Source organism: Convolutriloba macropyga, chromosome 1 (assembly GCF_964194025.1).
Source record: "Convolutriloba macropyga chromosome 1, txConMacr16.3, whole genome shotgun sequence".
In the NCBI taxonomy this organism is placed as follows: domain Eukaryota; kingdom Metazoa; phylum Xenacoelomorpha; order Acoela; family Convolutidae; genus Convolutriloba; species Convolutriloba macropyga.
Genome location: NC_134468.1, coordinates 43319383 through 43341059, shown reverse-complemented (window position 1 = coordinate 43341059; position 21677 = coordinate 43319383). Strand labels below are relative to the sequence as shown.

The window sequence follows — 21677 nt, the reverse complement described above, 5'->3', positions numbered from 1 at the left end:
CCATTGCTTTTACCATTTCCTGGCTAGCTCGGCATTCATTGGTAGTCAAAAGGCCTCCGACAGAATTAGCCGTCTTAATGAGTCCAAATGACCTAACTGCTTCCCCAGGGGCCACCGCGGGGAGGTTTGCTTTCAGTAAACAAAAACATACAAAGCATTGCCGGCAGATTGACGGAAAATATCCGCCGTTGACGCACATCGGGATTGAACAGGAAAACAAAGACTAAGTGATAGAAATTGGCATAATTTTTTCTTAAGTTTCAAAAACTGTTCTGAATCGACTATACTCAAATTATTAGGCCAGTATAATTTTAGCAGTTTGGCGGTAAACTACTCTCTTGGATAGACGGTCTGCGCTTCAGAGTCTTCACATTTCACAAGATTTATTGATGAAAATATGAAAGCTAAAGCATGAATTTTCATTTTTCGATGTTGGGTTGAGTTGGCGTTTTTGAATGCCGCTCTCATACAATTCCAATATCCATTTTATAGTTGAAGACAAGACGGAGTTCACACCACACCAGTTTTCTTGTCCACTAGTTCTATTCTGAAGTGTGTTGCTGTCACTCACGTCAGTTTTTATCGCAATAGAAATAGATGGTACTATCCAAGTTATGCTCTATTCGCAAGTGAAATTGAATCCACCAAGATTTTCAAAAACGACAGAATCTTCCAGTTGAACTTCCTCTAAGAAATCAAGTAACCTTTGTACTCAGCAAAAAACAGCAACTAAGCTCAGTGAGTTAATTTCAGTCCATAATAAACGTAATTACAGAGCTATTATTATTAGGACATTCCCAATAAATGGCAAAACTGTTAGAAATATGTGGGCTTCCAAAAAATAATAGCAATGGGACTTATTCCAACTCAATAATTTTTGTTAGAACGGAGAAAATCAAAAACCTGGCGAAAAAAGCATAGCAAAGGGAAAACTGTTGGACACGTACAAAAAACAGAGAAAACCGCAATATAGATTCGCTAAGCTTCGCAGCTATTAAAACAATTAACTGCTATGTAAAAAAATGACGCCAAAAGTAAACTGCGGCAATCTAAAATAATCTAAAATTTGCCCAAAGCTACTGAGATCTTGATAGACAGAGAGATCCAACAAAGGTTTTTCCGTTAGAAAATTTAGAAACAAAGTTGCAATGATCAGATTCAAAATAAGCTTGCGAAATTATAACTTACAGATATTGGACGTTTGCAAAAATTGCACAAATTTAAATGAGTATTCTAATAATCGCCAAGCATAGTACTGAAAGCAAACAGAACATTAAAAACAAAACAAAAATATGTTTTGTTAAATATGTTTTGTTGATAAGCTAATGCATCGTCACAAAGATCGGGCTTTATCAGTTTATCTTGTTTCTTTTGAGTGTGCTCTTTGACATTCAACGTATTCACTACATTGCGTAAATCCATGCACGAAAGAATTTAAAATCCATCTAGTTGAAAGAGTGAGGAGTCAGGAGTCAATCGTGAAAATCGTGATTTATAGAACCAAAAACGCAAACAAAAGGTAAAACAACTTTTTTTTCAAAAAATACCAGGACAAGCCCTGAAATGCAATTCGAAAAATTGAACAAATTAACCACCTGCCAGTTACTACTGTTACATGTACATCAAATGAAGACAGTCAACAAAGCCCATGACCTTAATTGCGTAAAAACGCACAAAAAAAACAAAAACGATTGGAAGATTTGTGTTTCCAAGATCTAGTAATTTAAGAATCAATAATATTAACATTAAATTATGAAAATATTGAATCAATCCATAGATTGAGTAAAAAAATAAATATTCCTGAGAATTAAAGACAACGCAAAAGGAGGCAAAACCCAAAGAAATGGCATAAATCAATTCAGCGAAAAAATTATTTTTGAAAGTCAGCGACTTCAAAGTAAGAAAACCACATAACTACATGCCAAAATCTTCAACAACAGCATACCATAATATTAATGGAAGAAAAAGAGAACATAAATACAAAGCAAGGCAAGATTCACAAATTCAACTGATTAAATAAAATTCACTTGAAGGAGAACTGTTATTTTGAGAGAAAGTGATATCCCCATAAAAAAAACAACAAAAGCATTCAAATCAACATTTATTTTCTTGAAAAACTGTCAAAATCAAGCTAATCCTTTTTGAAAAACAATACTGTAAGATTCACAGGAATCAAAGGCTACGATTTGAAACAACAATCTCGACAAACTTTATCATCATTAACAACCATGAGACCAGACCTGTCATCAATTAGAGTTCTAGATAAGTCTCTTTGGCTGCGCGGGGCCACGTCTTAACGGCCTGAACAAAGTAAATGGGCGGGGATGGGGTATAGTGAGTGGTGCGGAGGGGGGGGTGTGAAGTAGTAGAGGGGTGAATTGGCGGGGGTCCGGGTGTGAGGGGTGTCAACAACCACCCTTCACACCATCACCATGAGTATACGTCTCCAAAACATTTACTGTGGATCGCATACTTGGAGACTACTGAGCTGAAGGCTCTAAGAGAACTCAATGTCCTCTGGGCGCTGCCTGTTTATCCCGTTTTTAAGGACGAAAAGTCAAATGGGTCAGACAAAAAACGGGAAATCACAGAAAGACAACAGGACTAATAAAATTGCTACAACCTTCGTTTGAGAGCAGTTAAGAAGCATTAGCTGCCTGTTGATGAATTCAAGCAACTTCAAAAAGGTCCAATTAGATCACGTATGCACCATATTAGGAACATTCAAGAGAAAAACACTAGACACAGAAGTCCAATTGACGCACGTGACAAAATATTCCCTCTCAAAAACCGAAAATTTGTTCAATTAGCAATTTCTCACTCAACTTTAAAGGTGATCCAAAAAAATCACGCCTGTGACTAAAATCCCCGCTATAATTGGACTTCTGACTTGAAATAGCCGAAAAGAGTGTGAGGAGATCTTTAAAAAACATAGCAGGACAAGTTCTGAAATACCATCAAAAGTAAAGAATGGGAAAATTAGAATTATTGTATTGTAATTTGCGATATTACTTAATACAGAACCATTTACCCAGTAAACAGCAAAACCTTAAGATGTTTCATTCACCCGTAAAGATCGTTAAACTCGGAAAATGACTAAAATTTGAAGACAACTGCAAATTTTATTTAAATATCACTCAGAAATAGTGGTATTAACAGCTTCAGAACCATTTTTGTCTCCATAAACCATCTAGTAATTCAATTTTAAGCACAAAAAAGTTTCACTGGGCCAATAAATTGATAGACTCGGCAAAGAATAATAACTATCAGAATAGAAAAATTCAAATTATCAAAACATTCGTAAAATTAAAACGTCGAAGAACATTTCATTGTCACTAGAAACTATAAAAACCAATTTTCAAACATTGCAGCAAGCTTCCTGGCCACTAGGGCTGGAAAAACTAAAAAAAAAACGAAGTTCTCAAACGTGACGAGAACATGAAAAAACTGAAGAAATTGTTTGTTTGTTTGCTTGCAGTACCAAAACATATAACCCACAAAACGGTCATAAAAAGTAACTATGTCGTGATGATAATCATCAACATCGACAAACGTCAACTTAAGACTGATCAAACAAAAAACTCGAAAAACTTGATGCCCACTGGCGCTACCTGTTTTGAAAGTCATTGAAAAATGTGTGAAAACATCTTAAAAAAAACAAAGCAGGACCAGCCTTGGAAAATAATCCAAAGCATTTAATGAAACATTTAGAACAACTGTATCTGACCAGCACGTCAATTGAACAAAGACACCCAAAAAGAGTCAAAAAATTAGAGAAACTAAATAAATCAAACAAACTAACCAAAACGAGAAACTTTTACCCTGAAGGCCAATTGAGATCCCTTCAGAAAAACACATTACACCACGCACAACCAACCCTTGAAAGGGTGGTTTTGGCCACTGAAAAAAGAAAAAATGAGAAAAATATGAAAGGTACTTTAAAAAAATTGAAAATTAAAAAAATTTTTGAATGTTTCTAAATTTTGCGATATTACTCTACACACAACCATTTTGTCTGTTGAAATTCGCCATATTAATATCTTCAGGGCCATCTCATTGTCTCCAGCAACTTTTCTGCAAATCAATTCAAGCATAAAAAAGTTCGTTACGCGGAATAAGACGTTTCGTTTCGGAAATCTTCAGAAAATTTGAAAGATTTCAAATGTCACCAGAAAGTTGCAAAAATTCGTGATATTAAAATGCTGAAGATCATTCCATTGCCCCTAGCCACTTAGCTACTAAGCAGTAACCTGTTATCAGACCCTAGAGGAGGTTCTCTAGCCCCTGGGGCAGCAAAAACTAAAAAATTTTTGAACTTGAAAAAAATGCAATTTTTATGTATAAAAATTGCAAGAATTCGTGATATTAACACGTTGAAAATCATTCCATTGCACTAAAAAAAACTATCCAGAACCCTAGTTTTAAGTCTAGCAGAGATCGAAAAACCCAAAGACAAAAATTGACAAAACTTTAGAAGTGCAAAAATTACTACAACTTTTGGTAATCAAGTTTCCATTACCAAAACATATACTTCAAAAAACAGTTATCAAGAGCATTTCTAGCTTGCAAAAGACTACTAGGAGCTTAGGCAAATATCAAATTAAAGTCCTGTTTAAGAAAAAAACCTCAAAAAACAACAAAAACCAGTACACATTTTTGGTCAAAACCATCAAAAAAGACGTTTCCACGTTAAAATTAGATGTCCCGAGCAACTTCAGTAAAGCCAGCTGAGGGCATCTATTGAAACTTAATACCTCTTTATCCCGTTTTGAAAGCTCAACTGCGCAGAAGGAAAACATAGCCAACAGATTACCCGAAAACAGCAGCTGTAAAACGTTTTTGAAATTGAAACACGTAGCAAAAGAACGAAACACAAATTACCGACAGCTACGTTCTAGAATTCTGCGCATTAGATTCAGAGATTAATTATTATAAGACACGTGACGCGAAAATATGTAAGAATACAGCACTATTAAAAAGATACTACACAAATTTGAAAACCGTTAACGGAAGTATTAGAGAACTGAAGTTTGGGTCTCCATTTAATTGCCCATTATTGACCTTCAATTATAGATATTATAATCTAAACAAAATCGTCAGAAAGCAGAAGTCAATATATCGATTAAACTAAATCGAAAACTGATTACGCGGTTGAACTAATAGTTGACGCAAAAAAAAATAGCAACAACATACTTCGCGCACACAAGACTCAATTTTTGAACGATGCCGATGACGAATTAAGATGGCGATTACGAATTAAGAAAACGTAGCTGTAAAAATTCTGCAACAGATCCCGAAAAAAATTAACTAGTTTTCTATGAAAACTCAAAATCTTCCCAACTAACAGTCGTGTAAACTAAGGTTAAAACACTAAACTAAATGCTCAGAAATTTCCATATTGGCTTTAGACTAACTAGGAAATTCCGGAGATCTTTTAGTCTAGTGTTCTACCCTTAGTTTATACGAGTGGTTAGTTGCAAAGATTTTCAGTTTTAGTAGAACACTAGGTTTTTTCAGGTTCGTTCGCGGAATTCTTCTAGTTCATTTCAAAAATAAAATCATGATATAACACACTAAACCATCCAAATGAACCAGCAGCCAGAACCAATCTGCAGCCTTCCATATCGAATTCGAGGTACCAAAAGGAGAGGACGTTAAAAATTATCTGAAAAAATAGTCTCAAAAGAACTAACATATCCGACAAGGGTCTGTAGAATTGCTCTAACGACTGGCTTCGTCATTACCTCGCTGCGACTTAGGGAGGCTAGCTTAACCATAATTGAAGGAGGGGAGAGCGAGGTGCTGTTCGGAGGACGTCAAGCGTGCGGGGTTAAGGTTGGAATGAGGTCGAGGAGTGGGGACGACAGGCCGGGTGGAGTGGCAAAAATGACGAGACAAAAAACTATCAGACGAAAAGTCGGTAGTACAAAAAAAAGCATAAGAAAAATAGGACAAAAATGATGGCAATAATAATTGCTTTGAGCAATTAAACCATTTCTTCTTGGAACCAATCTGCAGCCGTACATATTTAATTCGAGAGAACAAAAGAGGACGACGTCAAATGTTGCGAAATTAACGCCTCTAAAAAAATCATGAAATAGCTGACATGCTTTCGAAGAAAATCGAAACAATAAATCATTCGCATCCTTCACCCGACCGCAAATTTCTGTAGTTCAAGTAATTTTTCATACAGAAAGCCAGCTTTAGCCATTCAGTCCATGTAAAAAAAGAACACAACAAATCATTTCATTCTAAAGATATCGAATAAATTAATAACTAGCAAAAGACCGACAACGCACTTTCCAGTTCCGATGACGCATTGAATAACAAATAAAAAAATATGCTAAGCAATATTGCATTAATTTATCAAAAATCTCCACAAGCTACGACGCCGGAAAGCACTGCTAAACCGGTGGTTATTCTATTTCACCCTCAGTCAATGGATATTTGAATCCGTACAAAAAAATGCAAATAGGAACGACCCAAAAAATCTTAGGACACTGCGAAAAAAAATCATAGAACTTCGTTCTACAGAAATTCATGAGACAAAGAACTCTCAGTCACCATTCTTCATCAATACAGCACAGTTCGATGTACAAAAAATATTCGATCCAAGGCAAATATTGGCATATGCATACCGGCCCAGTGAGACAAAACATTTAAAAATAAACAAATTAAGATAATCGTCGGGAAAAATGTTTCCAATCGACATGAAAGGAGATTCAATTAGAGAACTCATGGGTTGAGTCCGGGTTTAAAAGAAATCAAATCAAATAAGGTTTATAACTGAAGTAAAATAAAATTCCTTGATTGCTTTATATTGATGCTTTCAAGAAATCCAAAAGTTATCGGAATTTAACTCTTTCAAGCAATATTGATTAGATTTAGAAAGAAATATAACTTACATCGTCACAATTGTCACAGAACAACATCGTCGACCATAAAAAGTACGGGACAGAGTAGTCTCCTTCGGGCTCTAAACACTTTCCAAGAAAGACAACCAGCAAAACCGCAAAAAAGCTCTACATGGCATCAACTTAATACATACTAGTTCAAAAATGCCGTAATTCTTTGCGGTAACAAAAAACCAGCACACATTTTTGGTCAAAACCATCAAATAAGACGTTTCCAAGTTAAAAATAGATGAGCGACTTTTCCCGAGCAACTTACGAACAACTTACGAACAACTTTCCCGAGCAACTTACGAGCGACTTTCCACGTTTCCCGAGCAACTTACGAACATTAAGCACCTTAAAGGCTACTAAAGCCAGCTGAGGGCATCTATTGAAATTTAATACCTCTTTATCCCGTTTTGAAAGCTCAACTGCGCAGAAGGAAAACATAGCCAACAGATTACCCGAAAACAGCAGCTGTAAAACGTCTTCAAAATTGAAACACGTAGCAAAAAAAACTAAACACAAATTACCGACAGCTACGTTCTAAAATTCTGCGCATTAGATTCAGAGATTAATTATTATAAGACACGTGACGCAAAAATATGTAAGAATACAGCACTATTAAAAAGATACTACACAAATTTGAAAACTGTTAACGGAAGTATTAGAGAACTGAAGTTTGGGTCTCCATTCAGTTGCCCATTATTGACCTTCAATTATAGATATTATAATCTGAACAAAATCATCAGAAAGCAGAAGTCAATTTATCGATTAAACTAAATCGAAAACTGATTACGCAGTTGAACTAATAGTTGACGAAAAAAAAATAGCAACGACATACTTCGCGCACACACTTCTACCCTTAGTTTGTACGAGTGGTTAGTTGCAAACATTTTCAGTTTTAGTAGAACACTAGTTTGCGGAATTCTTCCAGTTCATTTCAAAAATAAAATCATGATATAACACAATAAACCATCCAAAAGAACCAGCAGCCAGAACCAATCTGCAGCCTTCCATATCGAATTCGAGGTACCAAAAGAAGAGGACGTTAAAAATTATCTGAAAAAATAGTCTCAAAAGAACTAACATATCCGACAACGGTCTGTAGAATTGCTCTAACGACTGGCTTCGAGAGTACCTCGCTGCGACTTAGGGAGGCTAGCTTAACCATAATTGAAGGAGGGAAGAGCGGGGTGCTGTTCGGAGGACGTCAAGCGTGCGGGGTTAAGATTGGAATGAGGTCGAGGAGTGGGGACGACAGGCCGGGTGGAGTGGCAAAAATGACGAGACAAAAAACTATCAGACGAAAAGTCGGTAGTACAAAAAAGCATAAGAAAAATAGGACAAAAATGATGGCTATAAAAACTGCTTTGAGCAATTAAACCAGTTCTTCTTGGAACCAATCTGCAGCCGTACATATTGAATTCGAGAGACCAAAAGAGGACGACGTCAAATGTTGCGAAATTAACGCCTCTAAAAAAATCATGAAACAGCTGATATACTTTGGAAGAAAATCGAAACAATAAATCATTCGCATCCATCACCCGACCGCAAATTTCTGTAGTTCAAGTAATTTTTCATACAGAAAGCAAGCTCAGAAGCTTTAGCCATTCAGTCCATATAAAAAAAGAACACAACAAATCATTTCATTCTAAAGATATCGAATAAAATAATAACTAGCAAAAGACCGACAACGCACTTTCCAGTACCGATGACGCATTGAATAACAAATAAAAAATTTGCTAAGCAATATTGCATTAATTTATCAAAAATCTCCACAAGCTACGACGCCGGAAAGCACTGCTAAACCGGTTGTTATTCTATTTCACCCTCAGTCAATGGGTATTTGAATCCGTACAAAAAAAGCAAATAGGAACGACCCAAAAAATCTTAGGAGACTGCAAAAAAAAAATCATAGAACTTCGTTCTACAGAAATTCATGAGACAAAGAACTCTCAGTCACCATTCTTCATCAATACAGCACAGTTCGATGTACAAAAAAATATTCGATCCAAGGCAAATATTGGCATATGCATACCGGCCCAGTGAGACAAAACATTTAAAAATAAACAAATTAAGATAATAGTCGGGAAAAATGTTTTCAATCGACATGAAAGGAGATTCAATTAGAGAACTCATGGGTTGAGTGCGGGTTTAAAAGAAATCAAATCAAATAAGGTTTATAACTGAAGTAAAATAAAATTCCCTGGTTAATTTTTGATTTTTAGCAGTGAATTGCCGCCAAATTAAATGACGCAAATTAAATACGCAAACACAAGAAATCCAAAAGTTATCGGAAATTAACTCTTTCAAGCAACATTGATTAGATTTAGAAAGAAATATAACTTACATCGTTACAAAACAAAATCCTCGACCATAAAAAGTACGGGAAAGAGTAGTCTCCATCGGGCTCTAAACACTTTCAAGAAAGACAAACAGCAAAACCGCAGAAAATCTCTACGTGGCATCTACTTAATACATACTAGTTCCAAAATGCCATTTCATGAACATTTCGCAAACACTTCTCGCTCGCCTTCAAAAAAATTACACATACAAAAGCCAATATTTTTCTTTGTTCTTTGAATTTGCTGTAAAGCAGCAAACGTTTTTTTACGTTCGTTATTAAATTTTACATCTTGATTCACTAACGATTGACATATTGAAAAACAACATAACATCACCAAACGACCATTCGGTTTGTACACTCACCTTTGTTTGCAAATAAACTACAAAGAGATCATATCGATTTGCGGTCGTTAAAAAATGGATTACTTTCGTTTTTAGCTTACTTGGCGTTTAGCTTACTGGATCTCCGGTGGTTTTTAATGCTTCTTTAGTCATATGCAATCAATTTTTCAGTGAAATGTATAAACAAAGCTCACATCACTTTCAAAGCGTGTCTGTACAATACTTAAAGTCCAACAGCAACTGGGGAAGTGAAAACCCTGAAGATTGTTTTTATTGTCATTAAAATTTCATGTAGTCTCCAGAAAACAATTGAACTTCAAATGTTAGTAACAGTCTTTCAACAATATCAATGAAACCAGTTTTGGTCTCCACTAAAAATATCAATTGAGTATAGCTCAACAAACGGTCAGACTAGCATATAGTTCCAAATACCCATGATGGATTACAGAAACTTAACTTCACGGCTTTTGATTTCTGGTACTGCGCCTGTGAAAAGCCTCAAACATCAAAAGCAGGCAAGAACAATTTATATCAGAAAATTTATTGAAAATCTGTACCTCTCGGAGATCAAATAATCAAAACAGGGAACAAATATTAGACAAAATATAACAAGCCCTCACTCGCATATTATATGGAAATTTGTTTTCCGATACCCGAAAAGCGGACAATTTCCCCGGGTATCATTTCGTTTAATTACGTGAAATTTTATATTATGCTGATCACTCTAAGTCAAGAATGTAAAAATATGCAATCAAGATGAAGTCACTTTTAATAATTGACTGCATCGAATGATAACTGCTTAATAATGTATAAAACTTTTTGGTAATTCATCTCCTCGATGTAAATATAGCAGAAAATAAAGCAGAAAACTCACCCCTCAAAGCGAGTGACAGCAAAAATATTTTCACATTGTCAAAAAATTAAATTTTAACATCAAAGATAACCCTTAATTCAAACTTAAAACTACGCAACATTCAATGCTGAAAATAGAAAGCTTTTTTAAATTCATTACAATAGTTACGCCACCGAGCAACAGTGGGCGATGTCTTATCAATGAAAATTAGTAAATCGGAGGCGGGTGGGTCGCCTCTGTCGTCGGGGATCTCTGGTACGCAGCCAGATTGGGGTTCAGATTCTGGGCATGACTGTTGGGAGGGGGCAGTTGGTGTGCATGGGGATAGTACATCGAAGACGAAGAGTCCATTAATTCCGGTGGCTGACCAAGGGCAGTGTTAGTCGGGGAGGTCGCGTCATTACCAGCCGACCCCAATTGAAAGCGTGAAATAATTTGACTTTGCTGAAGCGGGAATTGAGATAGCGATTGCTGATACTGCTGTTGGAGAAACAGTTGAGAGTTGTTGCCACCTGCACTGGTTTGAGGTAGACCAGGGATTCCCGCACCCATTGATCCCTGGGCTTGCGGAGTCGAAGCTGGCTCCAGTGATGACGCATGAGAAAACAACTGAGAGCATTTAGAGAGATGATCTCGGATCTTGTCACTCAACACATAATTTTGACCCATAAACTGATGGCGGAATACCTAAAACAAACATAACCGAATAAACGTCGGAAGAATTGCTCTCGAACGACTAGTGGGAGCTCTAATCAATCGCAGCCTGCTTCAGTCGGTGGGGGGAGCCTAAATGGGACTAAGAAGTTCAATAGTGGGCTTCAAATAACCACATTAGAGGTTAACATATACCACTACTAAGATTTAAAGTAAAAAATGGCACCAGTTTCGGCGCACTTTTCAATTGACTTTTAACATTAAACTGCCGCCAATTGAGTTCAGCTGCTTGAAATTGTGGTTGAGAGAATTTTAGATCACGCAAAACGCAAAAAGTCAAGGGTGTAAAAGTCACTAGAACAGTAAAAATTGTCAAGCGAAAATTTTGCATAAAAAAAAATAGCCGGAAGAATTCCGGAAGCGACTCGAAGCCTCAAGACTTCACAAAAAACCGTAATTGCAGCTGAGGTCATTACCTTTTGTATTAAACCATTAACTCAATACCTCCCAGGTCGGATCTGGTGAAATTTGAACCACTGTCACCAAGAGAAACAATGCAGCAAAATATTATATTACTGAAAACGTTTGGTAACATTAAAAAAGTCCGAAATAATTAGATGGTCAGAATACTGATAGAATACTGATAATCAGAATACTGATGAGAAGGCTGATAGGGCTATCAATTACCCTCAAATAATTCGTGATTCTAATCTCAACAAGATCGCGAAAGCAAAGGGAAGATAATAATAATAATAATAATTTAGAAACTAAGTTAAATTTTTCAAAAAAGAATAATCAAACTCAAGAATCGAAAAACCACTACAACTAGATTTTTAATCACTGCAATTAAGACAAACACAACACATACTTCTTTCTTGTTGTATATATTCTAGACATGATTTCATATTAATTCAAAAATTAAATTAATCATAGAAAAGATTTAAGCAACAGAAAAAAATTTCTGTTGGCAAAAAATCGTTTAACAATACCAAGGCCGGGGAAAATTGCAATAAATAGTAATAGGTGGAATATTTGGCAACGGCTTTCTAATAAACTCTCAGTACTAGTCTGAAGTTGAATGAAATCAATTGAAAAACAAAGAAATGACAAAAATCTAAGAAAAAGCTGACACCATTCAATTTCTTACAACTGAAAAAATCAAAATAACGAATAAAAATGTAGGTGCCAAAACAAAGCTAGAAAGTTATAAACTACAATGTGAAGAACCTGGATACAATGTAAAGAACACCGTAACAAAAAGACTAATTCTCGATTCTTGAAAGTTAAAAATCAAAATTAGAAAAATCAAGAAAAACGAATACATTTCATTGTTCAGCATTCGAGACATAGAAAATACGATGAGCCATCCAAGACAAAAATACATCGTCCTGAACAGAACACAAAAAAGAAAGCAGAATTCAAACATAAACATTTTGCAAAAAATTTGCCAAAAGTTGTTGATTTTTATTGAAACGTAATTAAAGTCCATGTTGCACAAAAAGGCTATTTCTTGTAATTAAAACCAAAATTCGAACGAAAAACAAAGAAACATTGGAAAACTACCAAAATCGGATTATCATATGTACAATTTTATAAAACAAAATTACATCGAGGTAGAAAGAGGCGTTGAGTATAAGATTTATCAAAGGAGAGTTGCCATATTCACTAATTTTTGAGAAAAAGACTGCTGAAAGATTCAAAAATGAAGAATTTAATAGAAAAAAGCCAAAAATTAACAAAAAAATCAAGAAATATGTCCCATTCTTGAACTTCAAACGCATTTTCATGCTCTTTAAAGCACTGTGGTATCAATTTCCGAGGTTTACATATCATTATAGCATCGAATAAATATTTCTACAAAAAACCAAATTACAACCAAAAAAACTAGGCCACTTAGACGAAAAAACGGCTAAAAACAGTTATCTATATGTGCTATTCAGTCAAAAACTGCTTTTCAATGTCAAAAGTCATTCGCTAAACGCAGCACATGATCACAAAACTTCTTTCGCTTAGAAAAAATTAGTTCACAATGCAATTTTACTCGCTTTCGCTTTTAGGTCAAAACATCGTCTTAACGATTAGTACTTCCGGTTAAAAAAACGTTAAGAAAACCAATACTCCTCTTGGAGTCATAAAAAGACACACACGTTTACAATAATTGCTATGAACTTCGTTCAAGAGCAATTAATAAGTAATAAACAATGTGAAATTAAAATATTGCACTCGCTCCAGGATTTAAAACTCATTTACAAAACATAAACTGACTAACGTTTGACGAATTGCTCTCGAACGACTGTATAGGCCATCAATTTAGACGGGATCATACGCTCGAGAAACTATTAAGATGCAAAAACTTCTGACTAGGGAGGCAACACTGACTACTAAGCTACACGGGCTAGAGCCGTTCTTCTCTAAAAATTAATTTTATTTTAGCAGCAGACTTAATTTCTGAATGCTCGCAATTGAATTCACTCGGAAAAAAAATCAAAAAAGTCCAGCTTGAAAAAGTCAGTCGAGAAGCCAAATGGAAAGAATGTTCTAGAAAAAAACAGTCAAGCGCTAATTTTGCATAAAAATACACGTTTACAATTATTGCCTCAAACTTCGAGAGTAATTAAACGAATTCATTTACCAGATACTGCTTTTAACAAAGAATTAAATGCCCGGAGAGAACAGCCACAAGAGTTGTTCAGTCCCCAGTCATCTGAGGTGCACGAGGGAACAATGTCTATAGAAAGCAAAACTCATTTCAACTGTTACAAAAAATTACTGTGCGAAGAACTGCTCTCGAAGGATAGGCAAACGGTTGGCTTCACTGCAGCTGGCTTAAGCAAAAGGCTGATAGCCTCGGAATATTAAGAAAGGGTTTAAAAATGGGGCTGTTCAAGACAGTCTTTTACACCTTGAAAGGTGCCTCCTCATCAGCTTCTCTTAGAAGCCATAGAGCTTTACCAGTTTATCCCGTCTTTGAAGACGGAAAGGCAACTCAAATCGTCCAAGGAAGCGAAAGAATGTTCTATGTAAAAAGTGGCAAAAACGATCCAACAAACTTTCTATTAGAAAAAACCGCAATCGTTCATCACCGCAAAGTTGTGAGTCATATTGATTCTTCAACGCGTGTCAAGCATCATCTTTTTCCAATAGATCGTCACAAGAAGAAAGTTTTTAAATAGTCTCCAATTGGAATTTCTGATATTTTTTGTTGAGTTACATCGTGAGGGTCGTCTAATATCTTTGATTATCCCTGAAATAATGTGAAGAAGCTGAATACAGTTAGTGACCAAACCGCTGAGTTAGCGCTAACTTTTTCAGCGAATTAGAGAAAAAATCTCGTCTGAATTTTGAGATGACTGTTCTATTAGCAGAACCGTGCATTGCAATTTCATGTTGGATCGAGCATTGGCGTGAAATTTACAAACGCCCAGCTGCTTCACTGAAAAAATAATAACCATAAAATCTTGACGAAAAGATCACAAAATCTGATTAAATTAAAAGCGACATTGGAGATGTGTTCCTTTGAATCAAAATGTACTTCCACCAACAGACACCAGTCTACATTAATCACTGTTCATTGTCAGACCGTTTTCAAAGAATTCAAAAAATGATATCTTTTCAGAATCCCGATAGCTTGTTTCATGTTTTGAACGTTACTATATTACTACGTTCGATACACCGTTGTAGGTCGCTGATATTATTAAATAAAAACACCTAATGTCGAGCGAAATGCTCTCAAAATCCTCTCCTTCGGTAGTAGCCAGCTGGCGCTTAGGGATGCAAGCATAAGGGGGAGTGGAGTACGGGGTCAACCGATGTGTGGTCGGGAGAGCTGGACAACAGGGGGGGGGGGGGGGGTGGAGGGTTGACTAGTTGTAGGAGGGTGGACGCGAGTACTGTTGGGGGTGGGGGCAGGGAGTTATAACTGAGGGGGACTGGGGACGAGTAGTGAGAAAGCTGGGGTAAAACACTTAAGATTAGGGACAACCCTTCACACCAATAAATTGTCTCAAAACAATTTTGGTACGATACTTAGCATACTTAGAGACTAGTAAGACGCAAGGCTCTAAGAGAGCTGTTCAACCAATAAATGCCCTCCGGGAACAATTTGCTTATCCCGTTTTTGAGGACGAAGAGATAGAGGTTAGACAAAAAATCGCTGAAGCGAAAAGTCATAAATGACTGCGAGTCCAAAATAATTACTTCAAAATTCGTTTGAGAGCAATTATCTAGGACACTACAAAAAAATTGTTTCCAATAACCTGAAAAACCTGAAACCAAAAAATTGTATAATTTATTTCAGTGAAAATTGCCATGTCAAGCGACAGTTCCTAGTATCAACACCTATAGAAAAGCTCGTAATTAAGCATTGATTATGAAAACTACAGCGAGAAGAATTAGATCAAAAGAAATAGTCAAAAAAACTCAACAAACGCATAATTCGGCAAAAAATTTTGCTCACATTTTAGTTTTCTTCAACATAAACAACTCAAACTCAATCCCATTGAAAATGACCGTCAGCCAAATCTGTTACTATATCTGATAAAAACAAAAAATTTTCCCCAAATTCTATAGAACAAAAAAACAAAAGCTGCTCAAACAGTTTAAAACAAGGCAAAATAGAAAAAAGCTGAAAATTGGATCTTAAAGTGTATTATCTGCCTCAAAACATCAAAAAAGCCTGTCAACTCACTATTACTGCCTTACATAAATGAGGAAACCAGTTTTAACAAAAATAATTGGAGCTTAAACAGAAGATCGTTTTGCAAATGCCGCACGTGATCTAAAAAATGAAAAAAATGTCGCTCGCTTAGCGAATTTTTGATATATACTTATCTTGCTCTCGCTCTCTTTTTCTCTCTCTCTCTCTCTTTCTCTCTCTCTCTCAAAAGCGACATCAGTAGAAAACCACTCTCTCTGCTCTCAAGTTGTTTTAAGCAGTTTGGCTTAAACACTTCGATTACACGCATTTCAATTCCCGTTTCAAATACACTTCAATCAAAATTACCGATCAAAAAAAGACCAATCAAAAATTGCCGATCAAAATAATCTTTGAATTGTAAAATGGAAGCGCTGTAATATCATTTTTATACAGCCAATTGTAGAAACATAACCAACTAACGTCGGGCGAATTGCTCTCAAACGACCGGCGAGTGGTTGGCTTCGTCATTAGCTAGCCACGGTTTAAAGAGGCTAGCTTTCGCTTCATTGAAGGGGCCTGAGGTGAGGGTAATATATGATATCACGCCACATGACAGCAGCTGAAAAGCGACATCAACAAAAGAGTTAGGGAGGGAGAGAGAGAGATAGAGTGAGAGATAAAACGTGAACAATAAAGAGAAGGAAAGAAACCCCAACCGACACAGACAGAGAGGGCTAGGATAATTTTCCATGATGAGATTCGACACTGCAAGTTTCCAGATGTTTCAGTGAAGACATATTTACAAAGTTTTTGTCTCTGGAGTCTTGTCATGTGACTCAACTGCAAGACTTAAAAAATTTTCGTTGGCCAGTAATGAGCGTTAAATCCAGAAAAGGACAATAATCAAAAAATTTAGCAATCACAATTTTAACAAACTCCTGCTAAAATTTGCGATAATAATATCTTTAGAACCCTTTCATTTTCTCAAGACACTATCCAGTATTCCTATTTCAATTCTTAAATATTGTCACTGGTTCAAAGATCCATAAACTCGGAACATGTTAATAATTATCCAAAAATTTGAAAAAAGTCAAATTTTGTCAACAAAAAGTTCAAAAACTCGGGTCACTAAAATCTTGAAAAACATTCCATTACATCTACAGACTATGCAGTAACCTAATATCAAGCCCTAGAGGAGGTTCCTTGGCTCTCAGGCTCTAGAAACCTGAAAAATGACAATTTCGAAAAACCTAAAAAAATTGCAAGTTTTAAAAAATTGCTAAAATTTGTGATAAAAAAGTTGAAGACTAATTAATGGCTAATGAAAGTTTTTTATTAGCTTATAACTAAACCATAACGGGGGTTTTCTGCGCCCTCCGGCTGAAAAAAACCTGAATAATGACAAAAAACGTCAAAAATTGAAAATTCAATTTTTGTTAAGAAAGACGCTGAAATTCGTGATGACAAAATCTCGAATAACATTCCATTGCATCTGGAAACTATAAAGTAGCCTATTATCAAACCCTAGAGGAGGTTCCTTGGCTCTTGAGGCTGGAGAAAACTGAAAAATGACAATTTTAAAAAAAAAAACTTGAAAGTTTTATTTAAAAAATTGCTAAAATTTGTGATATTCAAAAGTTGAAACCTTTCCATGGCCAGTAAAAACTTTTCGGTAACTTATTATCCAACCCTTAATGATGTTTTCTAGCCCCTGGGCCTGAAACAACTTGAATACTGACAATAAATCTCAAAAAACAATAAAAAAATTGCTTTGTCAAAAAAATGGTAAAATGTTGAAAACCAATCCATTACCACTATTATCTATTATCAAAACCTAGATGCAGTTCTAGGGCTGACGAAAATCAAGAAATGACAAAAATTTTCAATAACCTTGGGAAAAATTGTGAAAATTAGTAAAAAAATTTGCGCGTTTTTGTTTCGATTACCAAAACTCTTAAAATAGCTCTTAAAATGGTCCTAAAAAGTACTTATGGCTTTCAAAATACCTTTATCAACTTTACCCAGCCTCAATTTTAGTCTGGTCCAACAAAAATTTCGAAAAATGACAAAAAAAACCGAAAAATTGCAACATTTTAAATGGCTCAAAAACCCCTAAAAATGACTTTTTAACCTTTAACTACGGCCTTCCCATTAGCTTCACCACACTAAGCGCTTGACGGACTACTATTTGCGCCTGAGGGCCTCTAATGAAACTTAATGTCCGCTGGGCGCTACTTGTTTATCCTGTTTTTAAGGACGAAAAGTAAGTCAAATGCGTCAGACGAAAATCGGTCAAGCGAAAAAATCGCCTAAAAAAGACCAACAGGACTAATATAATTGCTACAAACTTTGTTTGAGAGCAATTAATAAATGCTTCAAATACATTTATAGTGAACTTAGAAGACCTACCAGTATGAAAAAGCTCGTTTTCTATAAAAATTAGTTTATTTTGTTACCCAATTTATGACGTGGTTTTACTCAAGCAAAATTAGATTCAGAGGGGATAGAGGCCTTCTTGGCAGCATTGGTTAAAAGTATCTCCTACAGCGGTTCATAGCATAGGCATACACATCCAAGCACATCACTACTACCACCATTATCAACTGTTTTGGATTTTAAATCTCAACTTCATTTGCAACTTCACTCGGCGAGATTTCTGGGAGAAGGAAAGTATTGAAAACTTTCTCTTGCATTGGTTTTAGACGCAAGACAATTTTTCTAGCTGATTTGCCAATATTAAATTTTAAAATCATTTAAGTTCAAATCATTTAATCAAGAATAATCTGCAGTCAAATTGGACTGAATAGTATTTTTTTCTAAAGGTTGATTAAGGATTTTCAAAGGAGAGGTTTTGTTATCAAAACGGGCGAGCTCCTCTAATATAAAAACTAATATTTCCTGTGTGCTTTACTACTTGCCTTTTCGCTTAGAAAACATCATGAAAATCTTAGAAAATCTTAAAAATCATCACTTTCAAGTTGACTTCAAAAATCATGAAAATCTAAAAAAAAAATCTTGAAAAACATGGCCGCAAGAATTCCGGAAACAACTCAAAAAACGACCATCTATCCTCACTCACTCAATAAACCTCCTATATAATTGCACTTAGCGTTTTGAAACAAACAGGAAAATATATAAGAGAAAAGTAACTGACAAAAGTTGCTAAAGCACCTGATAATTTTTAATTTCAGTTGCGATTCAAAAAACTAGACGAAAGACCTTGGAAACTTCAAACGAAATCAGCTAATAAAGAGAAAAAAGGCACAGAAAACCAACGGAAAGGAGATGACGAAGGAAAAATCGAAATTATTCTCTAAAAAAAAATTACAAACTACTTTAAGCAAAAAACTGCAAATTCCCTAGCATTTTTCGAAAATTTTAAACTACAGCACAGAAATACTATACATCAAAAAACGGCAGAGAAACACTATATATCAATTTAAAATGTAACAAAACCTGAAAAATGAAAAATTTGAATTATTTATTTCAGTGAAAAGTGCCATGTCAAGCTTTCAAGTGTCACTTCATAGTAGCAACACCCATGGAAAAGCTCGTATTTAAGAATCGGTTATATAAACTACAGGGAGAAGAATAGAGTCAGAAGAAATAGTTTTAAAAGACAACAGACAAAATTCGGCAAAAACTGGCTCTTATTTCTTTTTTTTTACATTTCTTCAGGAGATCAAAAAGCTTGCAAACTCTGTACTAGCAAGAAAAATGATAGTTAGATACTAGTTAGATAAATCTATCTTCCATTACTAGTTTAGATAAATGAGACAAACACTTTTAACAGAAACAATTTGAGTTTAAAATAGAAGATCACTTTGAAAATGCTGCACGTGATAAAAAAATTGCGCTCGCTTAGCGAATATTTTTCACACCTACTTTTCTCGCTATCACTCTCAAAAAATCGGCAATGAACAGAAAAGCACTTTCTCTGCTCTTCAGTTGTTTTCAGCAGTGTGGACTATACGCTTTGTTTTCGCGCCTTTCACTTCCTGTTTCATATACACTCCAAGAAATTACCAATCAAAAACAGAAGCTCGAAAAATATTCCTCTTCGAGTCGTAAAAAAGACAGCACCTCAATCCAATTCAAATTTGTCTCACTGTAAAACTAGGAGCTCTAAAATAGCCTAATGTTAAGATGAGGTCGGCTATTACAACATAGACGTCAGATTTCCGGAATAGACTCGTTGCCGGGAACTCATTCCGCAGAATCCTTTTTATTAGGGACCTCAAACTGATTCAAATTGAACTTAAGTTTTAAATGCAAAAGCCATTTCATTGAGTGAGGTCAGTCAAGTATGATCAAAATCTAATCACGCAAATTACCTAACATCTTTAGATAGGAAAGAGTGAGAAATGACGCTATGCACGCAAATTCTGTTGGTGAGAGGAAGAAGATAATCAGATAACTTGACTTTTTTCACTTTGCTGTGTGAAATGTAAAACAGGAAAGAGCGTCAGACACCCAAAAAAACATAGTCGGACGAATTCCGGAACCGATTTGAAGCGTTAGAACTTTACAAAAAAACGTATTAGCAGCCGAAACTAATATTTTAACATTAAATGGTTTGATTTAAAAAAATGGTAATATTAACACCACTGTCATATCGAGAAAGACTTCTTAAGCATTGACAACATTGGAACCAATCAAACAATCGTGAAATCAATTAGTAACAGTAAATAAAAAGACGCCAAAAATTTGAAACAAATATCATTTTATTACAAAAAGGCACTGAAATCACGATACAGCATTTGAAAGAGGGGCAAATTCTTAGGACGCTGAAACAACCATAGGCCGACAACACTTAAGATTGAAGCGCTGATAAAATCATAAGGCTGATAAAATTCTGCAAAACTACAGAACTTTTCAAGAAAAAGGATACTTTAATTCAGGACTCAAAAAAATTAAGTTGTGGAGTCACAGCAATTAAGACAAAAATGTAAATTATCCTGTTCGATATAACTTAGACAAAATGAACTCATCCTATTGCAACAATTAAATTAATCAAGAACATGACAAAAGAAACAGTATAATAAAAAAGCAAAAAAACAATTTTTCACACTAAACCCGTGGCCACAAGCTAATACTCAGTCCTAACTTCAAAACGGAACTCCAGCAAAATTTCAGCACTGCAAAATATTAAAAACATACCCGGCAGATTGCCGGAAAATAGCCGCCGTTGATTCCAATAAGCATGATTGGGATTGAAATAACAGAAGATATTGAAAAAAAAAAGATTTTTGTACAAAAACATTTTTTTAAGTCCGATTTATTTTGATGGCATTTCTTCGTAGTTGAACATACTTCTGTTTCTTAGAGAGAGGCTACAGGGGCTACTATCAATAACAATAAGCATAAGAGATGGTAACTAAGACTTATAGGAACGACGTTCAAATAGCGGGCATCTAAAATTGGGCTTTATGGGTTTATCCCGTTTCTATTTCTGACTCCAATTTTTTATACTGACTCTGTTCATTTTGAATTGCTTTGCTGAGCAACTGATGTTCAAAATCACTTTTAGCAGAATGAGAGAAGAGAGAAACTAGCCTAGAGAAGTCAAAAAGATTTCACGCAAAATTTTGAAAAGGCGGCAAAATGAGGTAAAGCGAAACATTTTTTTATTCGACGAAGTAAAAAAAAAATAGGAGCGCTATAATAGCCGGCTGAGAAGATGAGGGCGGCTATTAATAAATTGCAAACAAAAAATTTTAAAAATCAAGGAATATGATTAAAATTAATTAATTTTTTATACAAATGATAAAGCCAGAGTATATAAAAGAAAGGGGCTTAGGAGACTGTTAGCATAATGGAATTTGGAGAATATGAACACATTTTAAAAATATAGATATAAACTTGATGACTAACGTCGGGCGAGTTGCCCTCAAGCGACCGATTGGCTTCGTCAGTAGCTAGCCATGGCTAGCTTTAAATCAATAAAGGG

The 21677-nt window shown here is 35.3% G+C and overlaps 1 protein-coding gene across 2 annotated transcripts in view; it reads right to left on the bottom strand.

The window, feature by feature from the left end:
* Positions 1-10437: 10437 nt before the first annotated feature.
* Positions 10438-21677, bottom strand: part of LOC142339308 (retinoic acid receptor RXR-alpha-B-like) — a 55229-nt gene continuing 43989 nt past the window's right edge. For both annotated transcript variants that reach the window (XM_075389254.1, XM_075389264.1), the window contains one exon: positions 10438-11124. In XM_075389254.1, the coding sequence (XP_075245369.1) occupies positions 10645-11124 (480 nt within the window). In that variant the 3' untranslated portion in view covers positions 10438-10644. The remainder of the gene's footprint in view (positions 11125-21677) is intronic.